This window comes from Fusarium poae, chromosome 2 (genome assembly GCF_019609905.1).
Source record: "Fusarium poae strain DAOMC 252244 chromosome 2, whole genome shotgun sequence".
NCBI lineage: Eukaryota > Fungi > Ascomycota > Sordariomycetes > Hypocreales > Nectriaceae > Fusarium > Fusarium poae.
Window position 1 is genome coordinate 200,826 of NC_058400.1, and position 23,369 is coordinate 224,194.

The following is a 23,369-nucleotide window of genomic DNA, read 5'->3' on the forward strand; positions in this document are numbered from 1 at the left end:
AGCTTTTTTTTGTACGGATTGAGCCAGTTGGACTTGATGTAGCTAACCTCTTTGAGATATTGAGGCAGATAGCGCTTTTCAAGCTCTTGTATGCGCTGGTCAAATGCATGTTCATCTGATGACCTTATAATTGAATGCCAGTGGTTGAAAAAGTCATTCCAATCGCTTAGACCTTGCTGATAGGCCTTAGACCCTTGCTTAAGGTGTATGAATGTTAGCTGGCAATAGCGGAGGACCGCCTTATTTGCATGCCATAGGCATAGCAGAGAGATCTAAGACGGAAAGCAGCTCTCTACAGCGTTCATATAGGCCTTATTACGGTCAGTTAGAATAATAGATGGAAACCTTGTGTTGCAGAGTTTATATAGGGACCTGAGCCGGTCTAAGGCCCATATGAAGTCCTGCTTAGCCTCGCTATTAAGGAATGCGAAGGCGATACAGAAGGATTGCTGACAGGCATTAATATTAATCATATTAAGCAGCGGCATTCCGTATTTGTTCGTTTTGTATGTGCAGTCTAAGAAAAGTAGATCTGGGTAAGCCTTCAAGTATGCCAATGACTCCGGATGGGCGAACAACACTGCCGTGATTCGGTTATCTGAGTTAAGCTGCATCCGGTTCCAGAACTCTTCCTTGTCTAGCTGGTTAGCAAAAGTATGTATAGTGCTCTGACCCTTATAGAGCTCTCGTTTGCTATCTGCAATATGGTTGTAGATATCTTGCTGGGTTGTAATGGTATTTGAGTTCTGGCGAATATAAGTCCTGATATCTTTTGGTGCTGTACCAGCGTTCGTAAGGCGGCTGATTGTTGACCTGTCTATATCTGAGAGCTGCCGATGGACTGGGTGCGCCGATTTGTGCCAACTTGGTTTATGGTTGTGTGAAGAAAATTGTGGATCCGGACGATGCCTTAAAGACCAAGTCGTCTTATCTAGGGATTCCTTTGCGATGATAGAGAACCGGCAGTTGGTTCCTTGCGTAGTAGTCTTGCGCTGGCGGTCCCTTGAGGCGCTTGGTGGCCGACACTATCGATCATATGCGTATGTGATAATCTGCCTGCCGCTGGTTGATTGCGACGATCTCCCAGTTATGAATGCGTATCCTCTTGGTGCTGCCCATTTATTGATAGCTGTGAGTAGAGCCTCTTGCGAGTTGTATGTGCCCTCTGGCGGAAGCACATTATTAGAAAATGCCGTCTGCGCTATAACGGTAACCCCTGAAAACTACAGTTGTGGTTAGCAGTGGCAGCAATAGCCGCAGCCCCTGAGAAATGCAGTTGTGGAGTTGTGCCAAATTGGGGGCTGACATAATCCGCACGCCTACGCGTGCAGAAGTGGAGAGGCGCCTAGGCGTGTCCCTATGGGGCCCCGAAGAAACCAGCATGATGAGTCAGCACGTTCCCATGACTACCAAGATCCATCGACAAAAACAACAATAGCGTCATCTTCACTCACTCAATCTCACCAAGATTCAATTCGCCATTACTGCGTTTGCCCGCAGACCAGCACCTCATGAACTTCGACACATCAGTGAGCCAAGTCACTTCCTGGCTCCTGGATTGTCCAATTCAACCCCAGGATTTTGACACCCCAGCGCTCGTCGGACGTTTGACCGCGACAAAACGACGACGATCATCTGCATCGAGCTGTTCGCAACCGAAGCGCCGCCAACTTCTGTCTCCGCCGGCCTCACAAACACGAGGAGTAGCAATGCGGGGCATAGCAACGCCGACCAAGAAGCGATTAGCCGAGGGCGAGCCATCAAGCCAACTCGACACTGATAACGAAGATACGCCAAGACCCAATATCCGCCAAACGAGATCGGGGGATGGCAGCAGAAACTCCAGTACCTCATCACAATCAGGAAGCTCATATTCGCGTGATAGTAAGCGGTCAAGAGGATCCGCATCACCCATGAAGATGTGGCCACTGGTTGGACCTGACGGGCATCAACTTGTGCGACCAAACGAATTAGCACATGGAGCCCAAGGTGCCAAAAACCTCACAAAAGCGTTCAAGCAAATCAGCAAATGGCGATCATTCATGCCAAAGAGTATTCAGCAAACGCTTGCAGAATTAGAGATTGAAGATGTGGAGGACAGTATGTTTTATGATGACAACAACGGGTTTGATAAGCCTTGTGGTAGGGACTTGGTCCGGCTCGCACAACGAATTGCTAAGCACTCGAATACTTGTACAAGCCAACTCCAGGACGAGGGAGCGTGGAACAATCTCGTGCATTCACGGTTACTCGATATGTTTATTCATGACATGTGCGACGAGTCAAGCCAAGACCAATGCGATTTTATGCCATGGTAGGGAGACTCTCAACTAGCAATTCAACTCACTAACCATACCCCCAGTATAACCACAAGTATGAATCTCCAATACCACCGATTTTCCGAACCAGCGAGCCGCGTCGACTACATCATCCGTCTTCTTCCCAGCGACAATATCTACGAATCACTGCCATGCTTTACCGCCAGCAGAATGCCTTCCCATAATTGGACGTCGAATCAATTACTTCCTATAGCATTCAGCATCGAGACTAAGCGTTACGGTGGCGATATTGCCAAAGGCGAGCAACAACTCGGTCTGTGGACGGCGGCACAATGGGAATTTCTCATCTCCATCTCTGGTATCGAGGCCGTAAAAGAACTAGACTTTATTCCAGGCGTGGTTGTGAATGGAGAGACTTGGTCGCTTGTTATTATGACAAGGACAGGAGTACGGACGGTAAGTGAATACTCTATTTGCAAGGAACTTTACTGACCTATCATCACAGAATGTTCATAAAGGTATCCCGTTCGGAAATACCGGGACTGTGGCTGGTGTTTTCCAGGTTCTTGCTGGTTTGCAAAAGTTACGGGCATGGACCTTAGATACGCTATGGCCGTGGTATAAGAAACATCTTCCAGGTTTGGTAGATCCCGGGAATGACGAAATACCCGCTGTAGGTAGCTAACCCTTCAAATACTATGAAAAAGAATTATTCTACGATGATTCGAGATACACAGTACTGCCATACACACACACACACACACACAAGTCTATTACGCCCGGTAGGCCATTGCCCAGAGGGCTCTATGAGCTAAAAATACATACATTTCGCTAGTTATTGCCTTGCTCTCGCCAAGCCCATGTGGTTCTTGTCTTGTTCTTTCCAGCCTGGTCGTCACTTGTCTCCTTGATCCCCATAATTGTTAGTAATAATAGCAGGTCAACTTGAAGCCCAATTCCTCCAAGTGTTCAGTTTCCTATCTTCGGCGGCTGAAGCGGTGCCTGCGTCTGGTTGTCCAGGGTAGTGGTTGTCGGTAGGTATAATTTTATGGTCGATAGGGTAGTAGTAATGTTGTTGTCATCTCTGTTCCAGGCGACCTGTGGCGATCGCGAAACGCATTGTGGCGTACTGCTTCCATGTTCGGTGTCCACTTTTGTCCGTCTGATGCAGCTTTGCCCCCCAAATGAAAGGAGAGGTTGCCGCGCTTTTCCTCTACACATTGACGCATCATCTCCTTGCGCTGTACCATCCATTTTACACATCGGAAGAGGAAGTGCTCTACTGTTTCTTTTGCTTGCCCCTAGTGTTACAGTCCAAAATCATTTGTTGTATAACTAATTGATTTAATTTACCCCGCTTTACAGGGGGTTGACTTGATTTTTAATAATGGGTAAGTTAGACTTAAATTTCAAAAAATGGACTAGCGTTAGGGTAGACTTAACTTTAACAGGGGTTAACTTAGATTTCTAATTGGTGCTCAGTGATACATTTAGGCAAGACAACACTTGATTAGCAATGCATCGAGTCTTAACTACTGTCTATCAGCGTCTACCACAATAAATTAAGATCTAACTGACAACTTATTATATTTTAACTCCTTTCGAAGATATCTGTCAGACTATAGCACTCAAGCCTATAACGGAGCTCGGTTCTTCTAACCCTATATACCCATTTATGCTTCTGTCTGAGTATCGAATTCTTATTTGTCAGGAGTGCCAATATGCTTACTTGGCTTGCGAAAATGCCACTCACCTTGCCAAAAAAGCATCCTGGAATAGACCTGGAAACTCGGCGGAGACTGGTGGAAGATATTAAAGTGATACCAAATGTGCTACAAAGTCAGGTCGAGTTATCTCGATTACAGTATCAACCACCAACAACCGAGCCCATCCCTTGCCTACTGTACCAATGTTGAACTAAAGCGCGTCGCATTGTTCACTTTTTATCCATACCAACCTAGACTACCCTATTCCTGTATACAATTTGTTGAGTTAATTATGCCTTCAGTCCCTTTGCTAGCTAAGTCATTTTATGTTCAGCAAGTATAATTTGCATTAATCTATAGATAATCTATTGGATAACTAATGTAATATTCCAATCGCTTATCGTTGATCAGTCTCTGTGATATCAATGTCAAGCCCACAATGCCTTACCATTTGACGGAAGTCCGTGGTCAAATCATCGTAATACTTGAGGACTTTATCAATCCCACTCGTAACAAGGCTTTCGCGATAACCTTGGTAATGAAGTGCATCGACATCAACCGCAAAACTTTCCAGGAAGGTTCTCTTCTCTGCATCACCTAGATGGTCTAGCTCAATACCAAGCACTGTCCTGCACATGAATGCAGCGATATCATGCCGGACCTCATTGAAAACGCTGGCTAGGTCTCTAAGGTCTTGTTGAACTACTCGGGCGTCAGAATGTAGCTGATGTATGCTTATTCAAACAAAGAGAAGCTTACCCTTACGGATTGCTTTCCTCTTATTGGACACTTTCATCCATTGGTAGCCTCCAGTGCCTGTTGATAGGGTACCTAAACCCAAAAATGCAGTAGCGACAGCCCAACCTAAGGGGTTTGATGCAATGCACCCCAGAAGGATAGCTCCAGCCCCCGCGCTCACGATACCAGCACCGGTAAAATTCTTTGGCCACTTCTCCATGCCCTTGTATGTTTCCAGCTCAGTGACTAATTGTGGATTCAAGCGGCTTCTTACTCTAGTGAATTCCAAGCTACTAGCATGGAGGTCTAGAGCTGTTGTGTACAACACTTGCGGGGTGACGGCTGGGTATCGTCCACTTAGCAAGTCGTTCCACAGAAAGGAACCCTTTTGAAAAAAAACAAAGAGATATATACGTACCTTCACCACGTTTTATTCTTTGAAGGGTTGTCGCTATACGAGAAAACTTGGTTTGGTGCTGTAAAAATGGGTCGGCAGCTTGTTGCCAGGCATTTAATCTTTCTGGCTCATCCACTGCAGCAAGTATCATGCTACGTTCGTATGATTGTTGTAACTTTAAATCGTTAGATGCTTTAAAGATCAACAGACACATTTAGCAGTGCCCACCTCATTGACCATCGGAGCAATTCTCTGAATACTATTGAATAATTCAGCTAAACCGAAGACAAGAGATGCGGCGCTTGTGGGTATTGAGGTGAACTGCGATTGATTTGTCTGTTCGGCATGCATCATTATGAAAAAGTCAACAATAAATGATAATGCCGATAGGGCATCAGTAGCAGTAGAAAGCCTTGTAAGATTAGCGATGGTATGACAGAACATCGTCTTGTGACGACCGGAGATACATACAGAGCTGCAATAGCGTCGATTTCATCAAGTTGCGCAGGTCTGAGGAACTGTTGAACGTTGATCTTCAGCTGACTTATGGCGAACAGTTGTTCATATTTACTCCTCCGATCTTGTGGTACATTTAGAGGAACTAGGCTCATGAAAAGTGGCTTGCTTCCGGTCCCAAGAAAAAATCGGAACACGAGCGCCGGGGCGATGCGTCTGAAGAGGCCCCGCACATGGTACTGAGCCCTCCCGCGGGGATCACCATCGGTGAAGCGTTTGTGTTGAAAGTCGACCTTGAGAAAGCGAGAAACATATTAGCAGTTACGAACCAAGCCTGACTTTTCTTGTCTTGCATGGACAGGGACTAGGAGGACAGCTATTACTTGAACTGGGACGAAGGTATCACGACTGGCCATGTCGTTAGGCTCAGTGACGTGAACTTCCCGTACGGTCCAATGAGCAAGATTAGATTGCCTGAAAGATCTGGCAAACTGGCGGTTGAGGATGGGCGATCTACCGACGTCAAAGAAGTGCCAGACCTGTAGTCGAATAAGTAGCAATTCATTCGGGTTGGAAGGAGACACGTTCAGGGCGTCTTGGTAACTGGGAAGTTGATCTTTCATCTCAAGAAACAGAATTTTGAATGACTGAAAGCACAAGGAGACGATTCGACTTGAATTAAAGCTCTGTCTTCAGATATAGTATTGGGTAATCGCAAAGGGAAGAGCTCCCACTTGTAACATAAGGGAGCATGTAATATGCCGTACAATACAATCTCCCTCCTGTACCAGAGCCTACAGCTCGCCCTCCTGTATGTCGGCACAGTGGTTTTGTTGGGAAGTTATAGCTTACTTGTTGTCCAATCGCTTGTTCACCGCTTGTTCACCGCTTGTTCACCGCTTGTTCACCGCTTGTTCACCGCTTGTTCACCGCTTGTTATAGGTGATGGAATAGAAGTGTGGCTTGGCTTCTGACCCTATGAGATCACTGGAGTAGTTATGTTGGGTGAAACATATGTGCAATAATGGTTGGTGGTCAGCCATGGGCACGTGCTTCACACGAATTCCGATGAGCATAACGGTGTGACGCATGGTATTGAAAAATCAAGGCTGCCGTATCCTGTAGAGAGTTACCCTCTTCAAGAAAGAGTTCAAGTTGTTACGCTGATTATATCCATATCCGATATTCCTGCAATGGAGCCGTTGATGCGCTCTTTTCCACCTGACATGGCACTGTCCAACGAAAGAGGGGACATGAACCGCCACCATGCTGCTTCGGCTTCGGATAGCGGGGTCGTTACGAGAGCGGCCCACGATTATCAGCAGGTACCTCAGAGCTATCACGGCTTCGGAGATGAGTCAATATGGCAAGACTTCAGTTCTAAGAAGCGATCCGCAGAGTATCATCTCAATAAAGTGAGCGAATGTTTGTACTCTCTCGAGGGCCCAGATGGTGAAATCACAGTGATGGAACGTCAGGGTGAGCTAGACGCCCGGAAATACACGTTTAGATGAGACCTTCGCTAATTTGGCTATGGAAGATGTTGTTTGTCTTGGCCAGCACGATGTGAACAGAAATAGCCAGTGCCCGTGGCGGCTCAAGGTCGAATATGACAAAGCCACCCGTGACCTAATTGCTATGGAGAACATCCTCAACATACTTAAGTCCAGCAATTCGAGTACAGCTGAGGTTGGAAGTCATTTTGTCAAAGCAGTAACGTCGTTAGTAGTCCCTTTTGACCCTTCCAGAAGCAAAATTCGTCTTTTGTTATGAAACAAGCTAGAGACCTACTCACTAACCAATGTGGATGAGCCATTCATATAGTCTGACTATTTTTTCGGGATCCTGCTTTATTGCCAGTAAGAATCACGACCAGATTTGGGGCACTGGAGCTCTGGCTGGAGCTCTGGTTGGAGGGTACTGCATGGCGAAATCATCCTATCGTGGAACCTACGGATACCTTCGGACGACAGCTTTAGAGAGATGTCTAAGAATTGTGACATCTTTAAGGAACCGACTTCAGCATCGTGCGCCCGAGAAGGAAGATTGTACTTCTTTTAAAAGTTACTGGTTTTCTGTGTTAGATCTGTTCAGGCCTGAAGATGGGATGGATGGAGACGATGTGTCTGCCAATATCCGACATGCACCTCAAAACTCATATCTTGCTGCTGGATATCGCAATGATACTCGTATTTACACTATTGAATAAAGGAGTGCTTGAGCTCGTTTAACCTAGTAATTAATGACCAAAACAACCCCAGTAGAGTGGATCTTGGTGACCCGATTTAAACCTAGTAGGGCTGAATATAAGGTTATAATAACAATCAACTTGATCCTCATTGGAGCAGCAGGAAGAAGAAGTGCAGTGCCATCTAAAGGAGGGCCTAACAAATCTTCGAGATTCTATCGAGCGCGACGTATTTACAGCCATGAGACAAGCCAAAGGCGTCCTACCAGACATCGGGCTCGCGGATAGCCGCTGAAGAAGCTGGTCGCGGACCTGACACAGACCCCATTGGACGTTACTTCGTTTGCCAAAGGTGCAAGAGTGAACAGTCCGAAGTCAACAATGTGATCAAACAAAGTTTAGGAAGATTAGGTATAAAATATAGCAGTGCACGTAAATTCATTCATTTAAATATTTAGATCAGAGTGAATACGTCATTGCCACCTAAGTAAGCCATGCCCAGAGCTCCCAAATGACGATAGAGGGTTATTCATGTGCAGCATGATATCCAGTGTCAGATGAGGCATTTCTAGCAGAAACTCTCGGACGTAATATTCGTCTAAAAGCGCCCGGTTATCAAAGAATGTTTGTACTATAGCTTTCCGCATCTCCAGGACGTCGGGTGGAGTAGCGGCATATGCTTCTCGTGCCGCGTCCAACAGATAAGTCGATCTCCATTGCCGCCCAGCCACTTCCCGTAGTTTCTTTACACTCAGATCTCTGAGTCGGGGAACGTCGTATATGTGCGCAAGTGTAAATATCTTGGCATGAAGAAGCAGGCGTCGAGCCTCAAGAGCAATTGTTTCATCATCTGCGACAGGTGAATCGTCAATGTCTCCCCGAGGTTTGTCCTTGTCGAGGACATCACCAGCTGGAGAAGGGTTGACTTCATAATCCCACATATAGAAGAACTGTATCAGACAATCTACTGCCTCAGGGTCGGCATCTCCAAAGTTGAATGAAGCCTTGGCAGTGCCGTGATCGGACTTGTTCAGCTCTAGCCCAGCCCGATCATGCTTGGCAGCGTTAAAGTTGCAGGATCGGTCTATAACAGGAGACATGGAGCAAATGATAGAGCGATGTGCTCTATACAGTTTAGTGTCTGATATGAGGTCTATGTCGGAGTATCTTCCTGTATGGAAGAGACTGCATAAGCATCAGCAAGGTGTTTCCAGTAAGCAAGTCACCCGAGATTATTTACTCTTTCATCCACGCCCTGTGCTCTTCCATGATGCATTGATTTCGATCGGCCTCTAAAGGTCTGGTGGCCGCTTGGGGCTCTTGCCGTACCACTGGCGCCAAAGCGGGTGCCGAAAAGATGGTATGGGTAGTATAATATGACCCGAAAGCGCCTTCCTGAAGCAAACACTGTAAGATCTGAACGAGCTTCTCACGAGAGAGGTTTGAGACTGTGAGATTGTGCCTTTTCACCACTGCTCTTATCGCTTTCTGCTTACGCAGAGCCAAGTTTTCGGGGATGGAGAAAATTTGTTTGCATCGGGAAGAACGGTAGACAGCCTGACGATCGGCCCTAGAATATTGCATATGTATGTAACGAGTGAATTTACAGGGCCAAAGCCGTCCAACGTTCGATCTTTCGGTCGAGACGGTTCGATTTGGTGAATTGGTGAGGGTTGGTGAAAGCTTTTGTTGGCCGTAAGAAGGATCAGCAGCTTGGGGACATGGCGAACACCGCATATACCAAACATCAAACAAGACGAATGGTAGGTAGTCCGTATAGTGGCAATTTCTTTCGCGGGGTATATGCGCTTTTCATATTATCTCCCTTCCCTTCACTTGGGAAAAGAATTGTCCATTATGATTTGTCGAAATACGATTGTTGGTTAATCGGCCGTATCGGCATGGATGAAAAAGGAATCAGCTGCATATTTTCATCCCCCATGGATAACAAATAACAGGCCGTGACTACTCCGACCACTGTAGTCATCCCTGAATTATGCTGTGTTAGTTTCGGAAGCTATTGACTCCGTCTTGGATTGAGCGCCGAGCAGGGAGGGGTAGTAAGACATACAGGACGAAGAAGGGCAGCAAGCTTGATTGCAAGGCATATGACGCCTGGTGTGATTGGTGATGACGTAAGGTTTTTGTGGTGTAACTTAAGTTACGTGGTCAATTTTGGCCGTAACAACCGATTGAGATTGGGTGTCCAGGCCTTCCCAGTTTTGGTGTATGCATGTGCACCCTTACAGTAGAAGCTAGTTTTACTACACAGTATGTGCAAAGCAACATATAAACTCAAAATATCGTATACTATTCAACGTGTCATACTGGCATCATCACTTTGTCTTCCCCCCCTCCAACTTATGAATTCAAATATTTCCCATTGGTCTCTCCTCCTTGTTATTGACGTTCTGCTCCTTTTTTTCTTTAAGAGACCTTCACTATCTAACGCTTCTTCCTGAAAATGCTGCCGCTCCCAAATCAGTTTCGCTGTTGCGACTGCAAACGTGATTTCAATACAGAGGAAAGTCTTTCACAGCATCTTCAGGACAGCCCAGCACATCCACGTAAAGCATCCCAAAAGCGTACAGGATGCGACATGTGCAGAAAGACCTTCCACAGCAGGGCTGCATTGAAACAGCACAAAGCCTCGATTCGACACCAGCCATTATGCCACATCAAATGTCTAGCGAGTGGTAAATGCAAGAAAACATTTGATTGCCCGTCGGCGCAGCTGCATCACTTGGAAAGCGGAACTTGTCCGTCAAAGATAGGAAAGGCGCAGTTAAATGCAGCCATTATAAAGAACGACGTAAGAGGGATCATCACAACCCAAGGCTCAACCATGCGACTTTTGGACGACGACGTGTCTGAGACTTCGACATCGTCAACAAGCAGTCCACTGCTGACTCCTACATCTACGGAATTCTTTGAATCCTATCCATCGCCTATGCAAACTCCATATTCAAGTGTTCCGGATGTTTCAGATCTCATTCAAGCAGTCAACCGGCGATTGGGTGGTGCAAATGGGTTTACTCGATGTCCCCTTTGCCCACGCAGACGTACGCGCACATTCGGTCCTGGGGCCCTCCAGCAACACTTATCGTCAGGCTTTCATTCCAAGACACTCCCAACAACCGTGGTCCTGAGTATGCCAGATGAGATATCGTTCCATTGTCCATTGACCTTGACGAAGGGCAGCAGCACAAGGAAACCTCCAAAAACATTCTCGACCGTGAGCGGTTTGGCACAGCATGTTGAGAGTGGTGCTTGCTATGGGGGTAAAGAAACATTGCGTCTCGCGATCAAGTATCTCCAGAGTGAGATAGAAACTTTGGATTTAGGTGGGCTAAAATTGCTGAATTGAAGTTTGGATTTCCATCTGTAAGTTTATAATGTCATAGTATAGGATGACAATGAAACGCTCCATCGTCGCTTAGATGCCATGTATATGCTTAATATTGCATTTAAATATCGACTCTTGAATTGGCATTCTTTAGCCGCTGGCTCCTTGACGATTGAAACTCGGGAAGTTAATGAGATGATTGACCCTCTGTGGGACGCCGTCGAAGTAGCAGCAGATGAAGAGGGATGGGCCGTTCTTTCAAAGGTCGGGTCTCTTATCACGAGGTGGCATCCGGATTTTGACCCTCGCACCTATGGATTTAGAAGGCTAACAGATCTAATGGAGTCGACCTCATTCTTCAAAATGATCTACCGCAGCCCTGGACCAGGAAAGCCAGAGCTAGCATGTGCACGTTGCAGAACAACTGCTAGCTCGGTCATAACACTACTCTAGTTTTGCCTGCACGCGCAAGAGTGGGTAGTGTTACGACCAACAGGTCCTTATGCACGCGGAATAAGCACCCCACTTTTCGCTCCAATCATCAACTACCTACCCTGTAGAAGTCGAATGCACGCCATTCGACTTGCATATTGTCAAGCGCACGCCATTCGACTTGCATATTGTCGAACCGACCTCGTTCGATTTGCATACCTCCAAGTATATATACATTCTCTTAGCACTAGATAGAACTTAGCTCACTAGCTATCAACAAAACTTCTTTACCTGAATACGCCTTACCCGCACTATTCATTATTAAGAGACGTGACACTTCGCTACCGCTCAGTGACAACGCCCTACGCATCTGCCAACATAAACCTAGTACGGACTAGTTTATCCCTTGGGAATCACAACCGTCACAGGCAGTAGAGGTACAAAGCAGGCTGAGTATGGTAAGCATTGAACAGATCACTCCAGGGGTGAATCAGCACTTGGAAATTCTAGACCACAGCACGAAATCCTAGTAGGTAGGGACCAAACCAACTCTAGTTGCCTGGGCGCAATAACTGCCGAGATGAGTCTCGCTATTGCCATTCGAATTATTAGGACCCTTGACCCAGAGAAGGCTTATGAAATTGCCAAGACAGGCGGGCCAGTATTACTCGGGCTATGGCAGTTTTGGAACCAGAGGAAGGAAGGGAAAGCTGCAAAACAACAAGAACTGACGTTGCAGGAGATACGCGACGCTCTACCGCAGTTACTCGACGGCATACAGTCGAGAGATGGAACGGATCAAAGGAATAAAAATCTGCGAGGTTCAACGAGAATTAGGGCTTGCCAAAGTCAGAAAATAAAAACAATTAACGTACATGATAAGCGGGTGCAACAGACAAGCGAGTGCAACACAACATCCCAACATCTAAGATAGAAATAGCGATAAAAACACAACAGACTATTAATTAAGTAAAATTAATCGCTATATTCTTCCATAGACATAGCGACAACTATCTGACAGGTCCTTGCTGTAACGGTTGCACCTAACCGCTAAGCCACAGGGCAAAAGATCGGGCCATAATCACTATGCTAGCGATTACAGTGGTGCTTACAGCTGCCTATAGGGGCCGATCGTAACAGATAGCTGGTAGACCATCGTACTATCTAGTGCTAAGCGAATGTATATATACGTGAGGTTATGCAGGTCGAACGAGGTCAGTTCGACTCTGTTCGTCATGCAAGTCGAATGGGGTCCGTTCGACTTGTATAGGGTAGGTCTATTCTAAGTGGTGGAAAACGTGGGGTATGTTATCTCACGTGGGTGGAGATTAGTTGGGTCGTAACAAGTGGGCGCGGTGATATTGGCCCGCACCTATGATGAACGGCGGGATCGCTTGGCCCTCGGCATTGATCGCCTGAATGACTGTAATCCATTCCCGGTTTCCAGGCTGCACTGATTTTGGTCTTCCACGCCTTTCAGCACCTGTGACGACCATTCCGCTCGCAATAACGCCCATCATAAAGCCAGTCTCGTCAAAGTTGTAGATTTCATCAGGTCGGATGCCATACTTCGCAATTACATTTGCTACGAGCCTAAACCAGTTGCGAATAATGGTCGGATCTTCACATTTGGCTCTCTGGTAGTCATATTGTCAGATATTGAGGTGAATTATGTTGTTCCTCCTGCTACTTGAGGTGTAAAGCAAGCTCTATATGTCTTTTCTGTGCTATGTGGAATCAACTAGAAGCTGCTTGCTAAGCCTGTGGCAATAGGTGGCAACTGTCATCTTTGATGACAATAGCCTTTTCAAGCTACTTCCATGAGCTTCCTTTTGACACTATTCAACACATATTTACGGGGGAAATGCGTCTTGAGGTCTTTGTGTCGCTTGACGAAGTTAGAGGCCCAGCGCTTGCCGACAGGCGGCGTCTCGCGGTCGGCGAGCAATCGGTTAGCCATCTCCTCAACACAACGCAGTCGCGGGGGAAACCCTCGCGAATCCAGATCGAGAATGAACTGAACTATGATCTGTTCTTCTAGATCAGATAGTTTGCGTGATTTTGGGATAGAATCACGCGTAGAAAGGATACCCTTCTGTCGGCGATATAAAGTCCAATAACGGACCTGGTAGATGCCTGCGGCGCGTCGGAGACTTAATTTTGGATCATTTTGAAGGGCACGCAGTGCAAGAAGAATCCTAGCCTCAATATTTGGGTCTGACGTATTTGGTGGTTGAAAATTAATTGATTAAGTTGAGAAGATGTAAATTGCGGGATTTTTTGTTGCACTCGCTTGTCTGTTGCACCCGCTTATCATGTACGTTACTGGAATATTTTTAATAAACGGCCATGGCTGCGTGAGCGACGTCATCGGACCTTTGCCGGTCAACATGGGGCTGTGGGACTGGCTAAGAATGATTGGTCTGATACAAGCGGGGTAGCCCGAGCCAGCCCCGCAGTGGCGAATATTGGGGCATGGGCGTCACAAAGCGCACAATGAAGACGCAAAACCTAATGTTTAGCAATTCGCGACGCAAAGGAAACTAACAAACTCGACATACTAAATTACCAGCAAGGTGCGCCCTTTACATGAGGTATGGCTACCCCTACGCCGTCCCCAACCTTGATCTCCTCCCTTCCAGACCTCCTGGTCTTCATCTCCTCGATCCCTCCGTCTGGCACGCTCTATCTGGACCTTGAGGGCAAAAGCCTCAGCCGCAACGGAACCCTCTCCCTCATAACCGTACTCATCCACCCCACACGAGTAATAAGTCTGATCGACATCCAGACTCTCGGAAACTCCGCTTTCACTACATCCAGTGCCAACGGAAAGACTCTCAAGGCCATCCTTGAAGATCCCCACATACCTAAATGTCTCTGGGATGTACGCAATGACGCCGACGCCCTCTGCGCCCACTACCAGGTCCGTCTCAAGGGCGTCACAGACATACAGCTCCTCGAGAATGCCTCCCGCGCCGGTGGCAAGACCTATGTCCGCGGGCTTGACGCATGCGTCGAGAAGGATCTGGGACTAAAGGTCATGGAGGTCCATCGCTGGATCAAAACCAAGAGGGAGGTGAAGGCTCTCATGCCCAACGACATCTTCACCCGCCGCCCGTTAGACGCCAAGACAATACAGTACTGCGTCAATGACGTTGTACCAGGGTTCGGATCAATTCAACGAGCATCAACCATCAATCAACGGGCGTCAGAGATGTTTCAATATCTATCAATCAATTTCATTACTCGCCAAGACATATCAATTCAACGAGATGGCATCAACGTTGATGAAGTTGATGTTTGTTGACGGCGGACTGCAGGGTAGGTGGGCGGACCGAGGCAAGATATTTCGCGCGCAACGAGACGCGTCGTTGACGCGTTCGCCAACAGCAACCACCTGACGAAATGCAGAGCTCGGCCACCATTGCTCCATCATCCACACCGTCAACGCCTTTGCGAAGCAAATCAGCCTCCCCTCATCCCCACGCTCATGATGCCAACTTTACAGGTTCTGACCCCCTGGACCTTACTGACGAGGATCATGATTTCGTCTTCGAACGATTCAAAGGCTACACCCTCAGTGAACCCAGGTCATCTACAAGACAATGGGTATGGAAGTTCGGCTTCGATATCTCAAAGGCGGGCAACAGTGCCACATGGGTCTGCGGCTTTTGCGTTAAGAAGCGAGACCTTCGACCCTCACACTACGACGCTCGAAACCTCAGCAACGTTGAGCTACATCTCTCGAGCTTCCACAACGTGCGCAACGCGAGCGCGAAGCGAACCGTACCGAATACTCTGAAACGTCCACATGACATGGCGGATCAGATGTCGGTCGTTTCGTTCTTTGGCCTCGACGTCAACGACGCGAATCAGCAAGCTATGGCGAATCGACTGGTTGCCTCTTTCAACAAGGAGGAGTTCCAACGCAAGATGGTCAAGTGGATGGTCAGCGCCAACCTGCCCTTCCGCACCGCGCAACATCCCTTTCTTCGCGAAGTCCTCGAGTATCTCAGCCCTTCGGTCGGCATCCAACGCGCGCACATCAGCGACAAGAGCGTGCGGGCGATTGCGTTTCGCGAATACGAGAAAAACAAGGGGCTGGTAGCCAAGACGCTTCAGGAGAGCCCTGGTCAAGTTCATCTTGCTTTTGATGGCTGGACTTCAACAAACGGCCTCTCACTCTATGGTGTCAGTGCCGTAGGTATATCGCGACCGACAGGCACAACCCCACAAAATTGTGCTTGGTCTGCCTGAAATGGATGGCAGGCATACTGGGAAGAATATCGCCGCTGCGGTTCTCGAAGTCATCAGCTCCTACGATATCGAGAAGAAGATCGGATATTTCACTGTCGACAATGCATCGAACAACGATACGGCTTTGGCGGAAATCGGGGATGCCCTGGGCTTTCATTGGCCAGAGCGCAGAGTTCGCTGCCTGGGTCATGTTATAAATTTGGTTGTAAAGGCCCTTCTTTTCGGCCAAGATTATGAGTCTTTCGAGCGGGATGTTAACGATGGCCTGCTTACTGTGCAGCGCGAACACGAGCAGTGGAGGAAGAGAGGACCCATTGGGAAGCTTCACAACTTCTGTCAAGAAGTCAATCGGTCAGACCTATGGACGAGGAAGCTTATCTCGGCCCAGGAGCACCGCATTCGAGAGGCAGCAGAAGACTCTGGGTTCAAAGCCCATAAACCAGTTAAGGTTGTCACCGACAATGCCACCCGATGGCTTTCGCAATTCTACATGATGCAACGCGCGCTTCGACTAAAGCCTTTTTACGATACCTTCATATTCGAGGCTAGGGCACATTTCGACTCTGAGAACCGAACAAGATGCGGCAACTTGAGGAAGGGCGTCAGAGAACCCTACTTTCTCCAGGAAGGCAATAGGCTGGAAGAGAGTGATTGGGAGGCAATACAAGCTCTCCATGACATCCTTCTCAATTTTGAGCTTGTCATCAAATCCCTGCAGGGCGACTCCCAGTCTCGCGAGAAACAGCGAAGCCTTGGCGAGGAAGCCATTGACCAGATTCATGGCGCAAGTTGGGAAATCCTTGATGCATATGAGTTTCTCCTCGACGGCCTCGAGACTGCGAAGGGCATCGTGGCAGGTCTTCCTGAAGGTGATCATTTGGTCGTGAACGTCAACAATGCGTGGAAGAAGCTCGATTCCTACTACGCGAAGGTGGGTGAATCACCATTGATCTACGCTACCGCGGTTCTGAATCCTGGGAAACGTTGGGACGCTTTCGACGGGTGGTACGAAGATCACCCCAACTGGATCGACGCAGCGAGGCAATAGGTGTACCGCCTATGGCGTGAACAGTACAAAGATTTGCCGATTGACGCTGAAGACGTCCTCGAGCCGCCTAGGAAAGCCCTTCGTCTTTCGACCAACAAATTCACAAACTTCAAAAAGCAAAGGCGAGACGTCAGCGGGCAAACGTCAGCCTCCTTGTCACCATGTGCGTCGCCAGCGGCAACTGGAGCCGGATGAGTTTGAACTATGGGAGCATGATCACGCTGCAGGCGATAAGCATGTGGAGGACCCGCGTCTTTACTGGCACAAGAGAAGGCAAAAATACCCTCGGCTATCACGCATGGCTCTAGATCTACACACTGTACTTCCCATGAGTGCTGAGGTCGAGCGTCTGTTTAGCGTCACCGGTCACATGGTGGTTCCTCTGCGCAACCGACTGCATGCCGATACTCTTTCACTCTGTCAGACCATCCGGAGCTGGTACCAGTGTTGGATAGCCACGCTATGAAACTGAAACTGGGGGGAGTTTCAGTTTCATGACACCGGACGTCAGTATAGTTTCAGTTTCATATGAACTGGTTTCAGTTTCATACGAAGCAATATCCAGTTGCAGTCCAATTTTTTGACAAGCTCGGCATCGATATGCACCTTATCTCCAAGTACCCCAAAGATGTTTGGCATTGTCTGCCTACCTACACTACCAATTCCCTAGGCTCGCCATCACTTTCTGCCCCCTTACTCATCTCTATATCTTCTTGGAGTATCCTTACAGCCGCGTCGATATCCTCCGCTTCTCTAAACACCCCTGCAAGGAGCGGCCTGCTCTTTCCCTTTGGAACACTTATCCAACTTTTAATGCACTCACATGCCTCTACCATTTTGGCAGACATCCTACTTCTATCCCATCTAACCTGCCGTCTTGCGCCTGAGAAGATTCGCTCTGCTTCCGTAGACATTGGGGGGATGCAGAATATGTCAATAGCCATACGGCAGAGGAGGGGGAAATTCTCTCGCTGCGTCGGTTAAAGCCACCACTGTAAGGCCGTTTGTTGTCCAATCCCAACCTGTGAGCCCTGCGAAGTATCATCAAAACCAGGCCATTAGAAGGCTTCAAATTACTTACATAAATAAAGCGGTCGAATTCATCCTTCACCTCACTCGCTGTGCTGTACACCTTCTGCCTCCAGCGATCAAACTCATCGAGTTCTTGCTCTTTCTCCTGTTGTTCATCTGGGAGCTGGTAGCTCTTGTAGTCTGTGGACCAGATCTTCCTTACAGCCTTCACGGCATTGCTGACCCAGGCTGGGTTTCTCTTCCACTGCTCACTCAGATAGCTCTTTCGGAGTGCTGGGTGGAGGAGAATACCGGCCACGTACACTGGGGCTTGTTCGGTAAGCTGGTAATACTTCTCGAACTTTAGCCAAGCCACGTGAAAGCGCACGTAGAAGCGTGGGCCACTGAAAGCCCGGTTTTTAGTCCGCGTGAAGTGATGATGGAGGAAGTCCATATGGGAGAGAACTTCATCGAGTGTATTCTCCCGGCCTTGGCGCACCGAGATCTGGTGGAATACTTGTAAGAACGCATGAATATCTCCTAGTTCGTTCCAGTCGTTGTGGTCCAGTGCATCTTTCTCGATTTTAGCATGATTTTCTTGAATCCAATCCATGAACTTTGCCCGATTCTCAATTGCCACGTCAATGAGGCGAAACCATGAATTCCAACGTGTGTCATTGTCCCTCGGCAAGGCCCTGCCAATCTCGGCCTTGAAGTCGTTGTAAATGCTGGTAGAGCTCCTTGAATATATGCACAAGTTGTGGAGTTTCCCCAGAACACTAAACTCCCGCCATTCCTCGGTAGCTTGTGCCTTCGTAATAATGCCCCCTTCTTCTCTTTCGGATAGCCTGCACAGCCGCTCATACGCCTCATCAATCCCCTCTCTCTCATCCTCTTGAATCTTCTTTGCTTTACTCCGAAAGAGGAAGGCTTGAACGATGAGGTTCATGATGTGGCCACTGCAGCGTAGTCGCCTGGCAACCGGATCTAAACCATCAATCTCTTTTGCGATATCGTCAAGCATAGTGTCGTTAGCGTCGTGGTTATCCATCGTAAAGTAGCCAACCTTTCCTCTGAGATCGTACTCTTCGACAACCTCCAGGAAAGCCTTGGCTTGCAATTTCCCGTTGTGGCTTCCTTTGAACTCGCGCAGTGACAATAACGCTTGAGCGACTCCTCTCGTCTCCGCATCTACAAAATGGACCACGATTGCCTGGTATGCCGCCTTCTGTTCCGATGAGGTCCACATGTCAATGGTGAAGTGGACCATAGATGAGAGAGAATTATGAAGCTTCTTGACGAGCCCTTGTTTGTGTTGAGCGAAAGTCTTTTTGAGAAGCTTCGGCACCGCTCTGCGGCTGCGTAGGAGGACGTCCCGGGCCATATAGTTGCAGGAGAGTATAACAGCATGAAACTCGGGGTACTCGATGAATGTGTGGGCGATATTGCGAACCGCAAGAAGCCTGGCGAGTGCTTCCTCGAATTCAGGAATATTAATAGCGTTTGCCAAATATTTTTCCTCAGTAAGGTCTCGACTGGCTTGACGTTCCTCCTGCCTTCCGAACAAGTCCGTAATGGTGCCATGTTGCTGCTTCTTCAGATCCGACCTTTCCACATGCTCTATCACCCGGATGCCATGAAAGTCCCGCAGGTGCTTGCGGGCTCGACTCAGGTTCGTCGTTATCGAATTAGGCTTTTTCGTGGAGTCGCAGTGCTTGCAGTACCAAATTTCGTGGTATGAGGTATCGCGAGCTTTCTCCCCTCTCTCTTCATAAGGGCCACGCGCCTCGTTCCAAGTGCTTTTGTTCGTACGGCCTTTGGCGCGCTTGTCAGCCCGATCAGAGAGAGAGTGATCCAATGTGTGCTTCGCGGGAACGGGAGAACCAGGAGAAGCAGACCCCAAGAGCTCATCAGAAGGCTCCGATGACAAGGGGGCGGGCGAGGCTGATGACATGTTGTCGGACAATTAATTCCACAGGGGTCAGTGATGGCACCAGTCAACTGATAAGAATTATCTAAAGAACAGACGAAATTAAACAGCCATGTGTTCAGGCATAGCTATTTAAGCTCGTGTAGTTAGGATTGGAGTCCTTGATGCGACAAGCCGGATGTGAAACCAGAGACACGACTCTAAAGTACGGGCCGCGTTTTATATCCAGTCACACGAACCTAGTGGTGATATGCGACACATATTTACTATTAGCAAGTTTCTAACTGCGTTGAAGGCATTTGGTTTGCGAAATTTTCTTGGTTAAGTACTAAGATATTTGGGAGTCATCGGGCGTATATGAAACATATGAAACCGACTGAAACATATGAAACTGGGGGAGTTACTGTTTCATACGAATCCGGGTCCAAGGACTGTTTCAGTTTCATATGAAACAGTATGAAACAACACGCGTGGCTATCCAGCACTGGCTGGTACCACGCTGGTGTGATCCAGGATCTTGATCCAATGTTGAAGTGGACGGGCAACATGATACCAGATGTCGAAGAATCTGAGGATTAACAGCTAGAGGCTTGGCTTGTCAGCAAATATGGGTGCAACACCTATCAACGGATACCAACATCTATCAATCAATGTCGTTTGTTTATCAACTTCTATCAATCAACCCACCTGTCATTACGTAATCATCTATTATCTATCAACGAGGTGTTATATTGATGCTCGTTGAATTGATCCGAACCCTGGCGAAGACCACAATGTTTACAGGCCGAACCCTCGTATACCGTAAGGTTTGGGTGAAGCGGCGAGCCGTTTGGTCGCAGTGGGAGTGTCTCTGGGTTTGGAAGGTTGAGAGAATAGATTAGAGGCTTCAAACCACGGAGGGCAGACTTAAGTATATGATGCTTGTCGCCTGGGTGACGTGGCGCGCGCGTAGGGTTAATGGCGAAGCCGCATTCGATACAGATTATTGCTGGCTCTGGCGAATTGCAGTACAAGCCGAGACTCTCGAGCTTTTGGAACCGACTCGGCGGCAATGTGACAATAGCATCAGTGTACGTCGCGAGGCCTGTCATATTGATAAAGTTGAGAAGGCAGCAAGAGGATCGGATACTCTCTATGAAGCCACATTTAGCCAAGAATAAAGAGAGACCTTGATTGCTGCTTCCTTCCTCCTAATCGATGCAACCGAAATTACTACATGCTGTAAAGTTTAAGAGCGCCGTCGTCTACATGGTTGGCACGGGCTTTCATGGAAGAAACGCGGCGCATTTCGCGTTCTCGGTTTACAGGCCCCAGATGGAAATACGCCGCATTTCCAGAGGGGAAATTCGGGGTAAGAAAATGGAGATTCAGATTGGTGCAGAAGTGGAAATGCGGCGCATTTCTAGTCTACATTCTTGAGTAGGGTCAGGTTCGAGTGGGCGGTTCATTTTAACAGTCACTCATGGGGAAAGTCTGCTATAGTTACGAGCCCGTGACTAAATCGTGAAGAGTGGTTTGGTTGCAATGCATATCTACAAGATCCCGTGCGTGAGTACATCAAATATGATGTGCCACCGATTTCTCATGATCAGGTTGACGGGATTTATCGACTCCTTATTCTAGATGGCTTCACCGGGCATGGCGCCTTTGCTTCCAGAGAGTATTGTGCCAAATTCAACATCATAATCGCTCCTTTACCTCCTCATTCTGCAAATATCTCTATCACTCCCAACTGGTTGTTTCGCTTGAACAACTGGCATACTGAAGTAAGTAGGTGTCATGGCTTAACCCTTGAGTCTAGCCACTGACTTCGCTGACTGACCATCCATTCAGTCGAAGCTTTACCAAACGATCCAGCTCAGTAGAACCATCCTCCTGAACGCCATTTTCCTCCATATCTTGCAGCATTTTATCGATGTAGTCCCCTGCTGCAGAGAGGTGCAGAATATGGGCAATCGCACTGTGGATGGCGAGTAGGCGAGGCGAAGGAGGGTCTATACTTCGGGTTTCTGTGAGATGGAGTGTTCGAGTGACAGGGAGGAGGCCCCCCAAGAGCCCCGGTGGGAGGAAGGTGTTGATTCGATAGGTATGTGCTTGCTGGTCAATGGACTCGAAAAAGATTCGGAAGTCGCCGAACCACATATGCAGGCTATGTGTTAGGGTCATGGCATTGCGAGGTCGATCAATATCGGTGCCTTCAATTAGGAATGCAGCACCGCTGTCGAACATATTGAGAATCGCTAGTGCAGCTTCCTTGGAAGGGTCCTAGAGGAAAGTACTTAGCAAGGAGGGAGCTTTGTCAAGTGAGAGTTCATACTAATTGTAAGCTTGCGTTGACCTGTGTAAGTGAATGTGGCAGGATATGTGCCACCTCGAGAGCGTCAAAAGCTTCCCCCTGCAAGAGAGATTCCATCGTCGTCCCGAGCCTCATCACCATATCTGCTCATGCGTTTAAATGCCTCGTTCTGGTCAAACCGGCGCGATATGACGCAACGATGGCGATCGCGGACCAGACAGGCACCGCGGAGAGCTGACACCCGTTCTGGCGTTCCGGCAAAATTTTGCCCTTCTGACTGGGTTCTTTGGACTGCGGAATGGGTTGCAGGCGAAGGTTGGGGGGTCTTCTTAGTAGAAGCCTTCACTGTGAGAGCAAAGATGGTTAGAGATAAACGGCAGACGAAGAAAAGTCAGAAGACCATACATGGCAAAAAGAAATTGTCAAACAGATACTCGGCGAAGTTGAACAGGGAAGTGCGGAGCTTGGCCTCCAGGTCTGCATCGCCCAAATCGATGGCCTCCTCCCCATCCATGGGAAGAGCCGCGGACTGGAAGAACGCACTCAGGAAGTTGCCCTTGGATTCTTCAGATCGCGCATATTCGTAGGTGAGGCGGACAAGTTTTATACGGTCGTATTCACCGTTGTTGCCGCTGCCAGAAGCATCGAAATGGTTGACTATCTGGTAGAATCGACGGCTGGCTGAGAGGCGTAGACCAGGTCCTAAGGGAGGCTGTGCAGAGAAATCAATGATGCTTTCGAGAGATGATTGGTGACGATGAAGAGCAGATGCAGGCGCCATCGCCGTGGCGTAGTGTTTGCGATGCGCAACAGTTTTGTAAAGGGGTTTCGTATTGTTAGTGGAAAAGTAATATGGTGAAATTGGGACGAGAAGTGGGGTGTCGTGATGTTTTGGGTAGGCGGTGAGGGAAGATAAGCGTGATATGATGGCAGAATTGCCCAAAATCATACGGGTTAGTTTTCACAGACCCCTGTCGAAAACCACACTGAGCGCGGAACAATCAATCAGCGCACGGACGAAAAGTGTGTAATTTAGTAAATTACACGCAGTCCTTTGTACAGTAGGGTCATATATCAGTAATGCGTGGAGGGTGCGGGTTGGGGCGGCGTCGTGTAAGTGTTGGCGAAAATGGCGGGCGGGTCCAATAACACGTTAAAAAATTCCCAGTAAATCAACCACGTGGATGAATAAAAAAAAAGTTGATGAATCGATAGCTTTCGATGTAATGGATCTTTTTAAAAGACGCTGGAGGATTTTATTTATTGAGGGAAGAGTTTATAGTCA

The 23,369-nt window shown here is 48.0% G+C and overlaps 8 protein-coding genes across 8 annotated transcripts; 3 read left to right on the forward strand and 5 right to left on the reverse strand.

Moving 5' to 3' along the window:
• Window positions 1-1,511: 1,511 nt before the first annotated feature.
• On the forward strand, window positions 1,512-2,964 carry FPOAC1_003987 (uncharacterized protein; the record flags this gene model as incomplete). Its single annotated transcript, XM_044848542.1, has 3 exons — window positions 1,512-2,100; window positions 2,533-2,735; window positions 2,785-2,964. The coding sequence occupies 3 exons, from the start codon at window positions 1,512-1,514 to the stop codon at window positions 2,962-2,964; spliced, it is 972 nt and encodes a 323-aa protein (XP_044707252.1).
• Window positions 2,965-4,382: 1,418 nt separating this feature from the next.
• FPOAC1_003988 (uncharacterized protein) lies at window positions 4,383-6,199 on the reverse strand (the record flags this gene model as incomplete). The annotated part of the gene is made up of 6 exons (XM_044848543.1): window positions 4,383-4,687; window positions 4,745-5,065; window positions 5,142-5,295; window positions 5,349-5,532; window positions 5,592-5,869; window positions 5,906-6,199. The coding sequence occupies 6 exons, from the start codon at window positions 6,197-6,199 to the stop codon at window positions 4,383-4,385; spliced, it is 1,536 nt and encodes a 511-aa protein (XP_044707253.1).
• A 570-nt stretch (window positions 6,200-6,769) lies between these two features.
• Window positions 6,770-7,785, forward strand: FPOAC1_003989 (uncharacterized protein; the record flags this gene model as incomplete). Its single annotated transcript, XM_044848544.1, has 3 exons — window positions 6,770-7,055; window positions 7,117-7,297; window positions 7,401-7,785. 3 exons carry the CDS (start codon window positions 6,770-6,772, stop codon window positions 7,783-7,785), a joined length of 852 nt encoding a protein of 283 aa, XP_044707254.1.
• A 452-nt stretch (window positions 7,786-8,237) lies between these two features.
• On the reverse strand, window positions 8,238-9,348 carry FPOAC1_003990 (uncharacterized protein; the record flags this gene model as incomplete). The annotated part of the gene is made up of 2 exons (XM_044848545.1): window positions 8,238-8,949; window positions 9,005-9,348. The coding sequence occupies 2 exons, from the start codon at window positions 9,346-9,348 to the stop codon at window positions 8,238-8,240; spliced, it is 1,056 nt and encodes a 351-aa protein (XP_044707255.1).
• Window positions 9,349-10,609: 1,261 nt separating this feature from the next.
• Window positions 10,610-11,025, forward strand: FPOAC1_003991 (uncharacterized protein; the record flags this gene model as incomplete). Its single annotated transcript, XM_044848546.1, has 2 exons — window positions 10,610-10,913; window positions 10,961-11,025. The coding sequence occupies 2 exons, from the start codon at window positions 10,610-10,612 to the stop codon at window positions 11,023-11,025; spliced, it is 369 nt and encodes a 122-aa protein (XP_044707256.1).
• Window positions 11,026-12,870: 1,845 nt separating this feature from the next.
• FPOAC1_003992 (uncharacterized protein) lies at window positions 12,871-13,934 on the reverse strand (the record flags this gene model as incomplete). The annotated part of the gene is made up of 3 exons (XM_044848547.1): window positions 12,871-13,179; window positions 13,359-13,759; window positions 13,919-13,934. The coding sequence occupies 3 exons, from the start codon at window positions 13,932-13,934 to the stop codon at window positions 12,871-12,873; spliced, it is 726 nt and encodes a 241-aa protein (XP_044707257.1).
• A 6,518-nt stretch (window positions 13,935-20,452) lies between these two features.
• FPOAC1_003993 (uncharacterized protein) lies at window positions 20,453-20,879 on the reverse strand (the record flags this gene model as incomplete). The annotated part of the gene is made up of 2 exons (XM_044848548.1): window positions 20,453-20,456; window positions 20,509-20,879. 2 exons carry the CDS (start codon window positions 20,877-20,879, stop codon window positions 20,453-20,455), a joined length of 375 nt encoding a protein of 124 aa, XP_044707258.1.
• A 1,534-nt stretch (window positions 20,880-22,413) lies between these two features.
• FPOAC1_003994 (uncharacterized protein) lies at window positions 22,414-22,865 on the reverse strand (the record flags this gene model as incomplete). The annotated part of the gene is made up of 2 exons (XM_044848549.1): window positions 22,414-22,429; window positions 22,513-22,865. The coding sequence occupies 2 exons, from the start codon at window positions 22,863-22,865 to the stop codon at window positions 22,414-22,416; spliced, it is 369 nt and encodes a 122-aa protein (XP_044707259.1).
• Between the last annotated feature and the right edge of the window lie 504 nt (window positions 22,866-23,369).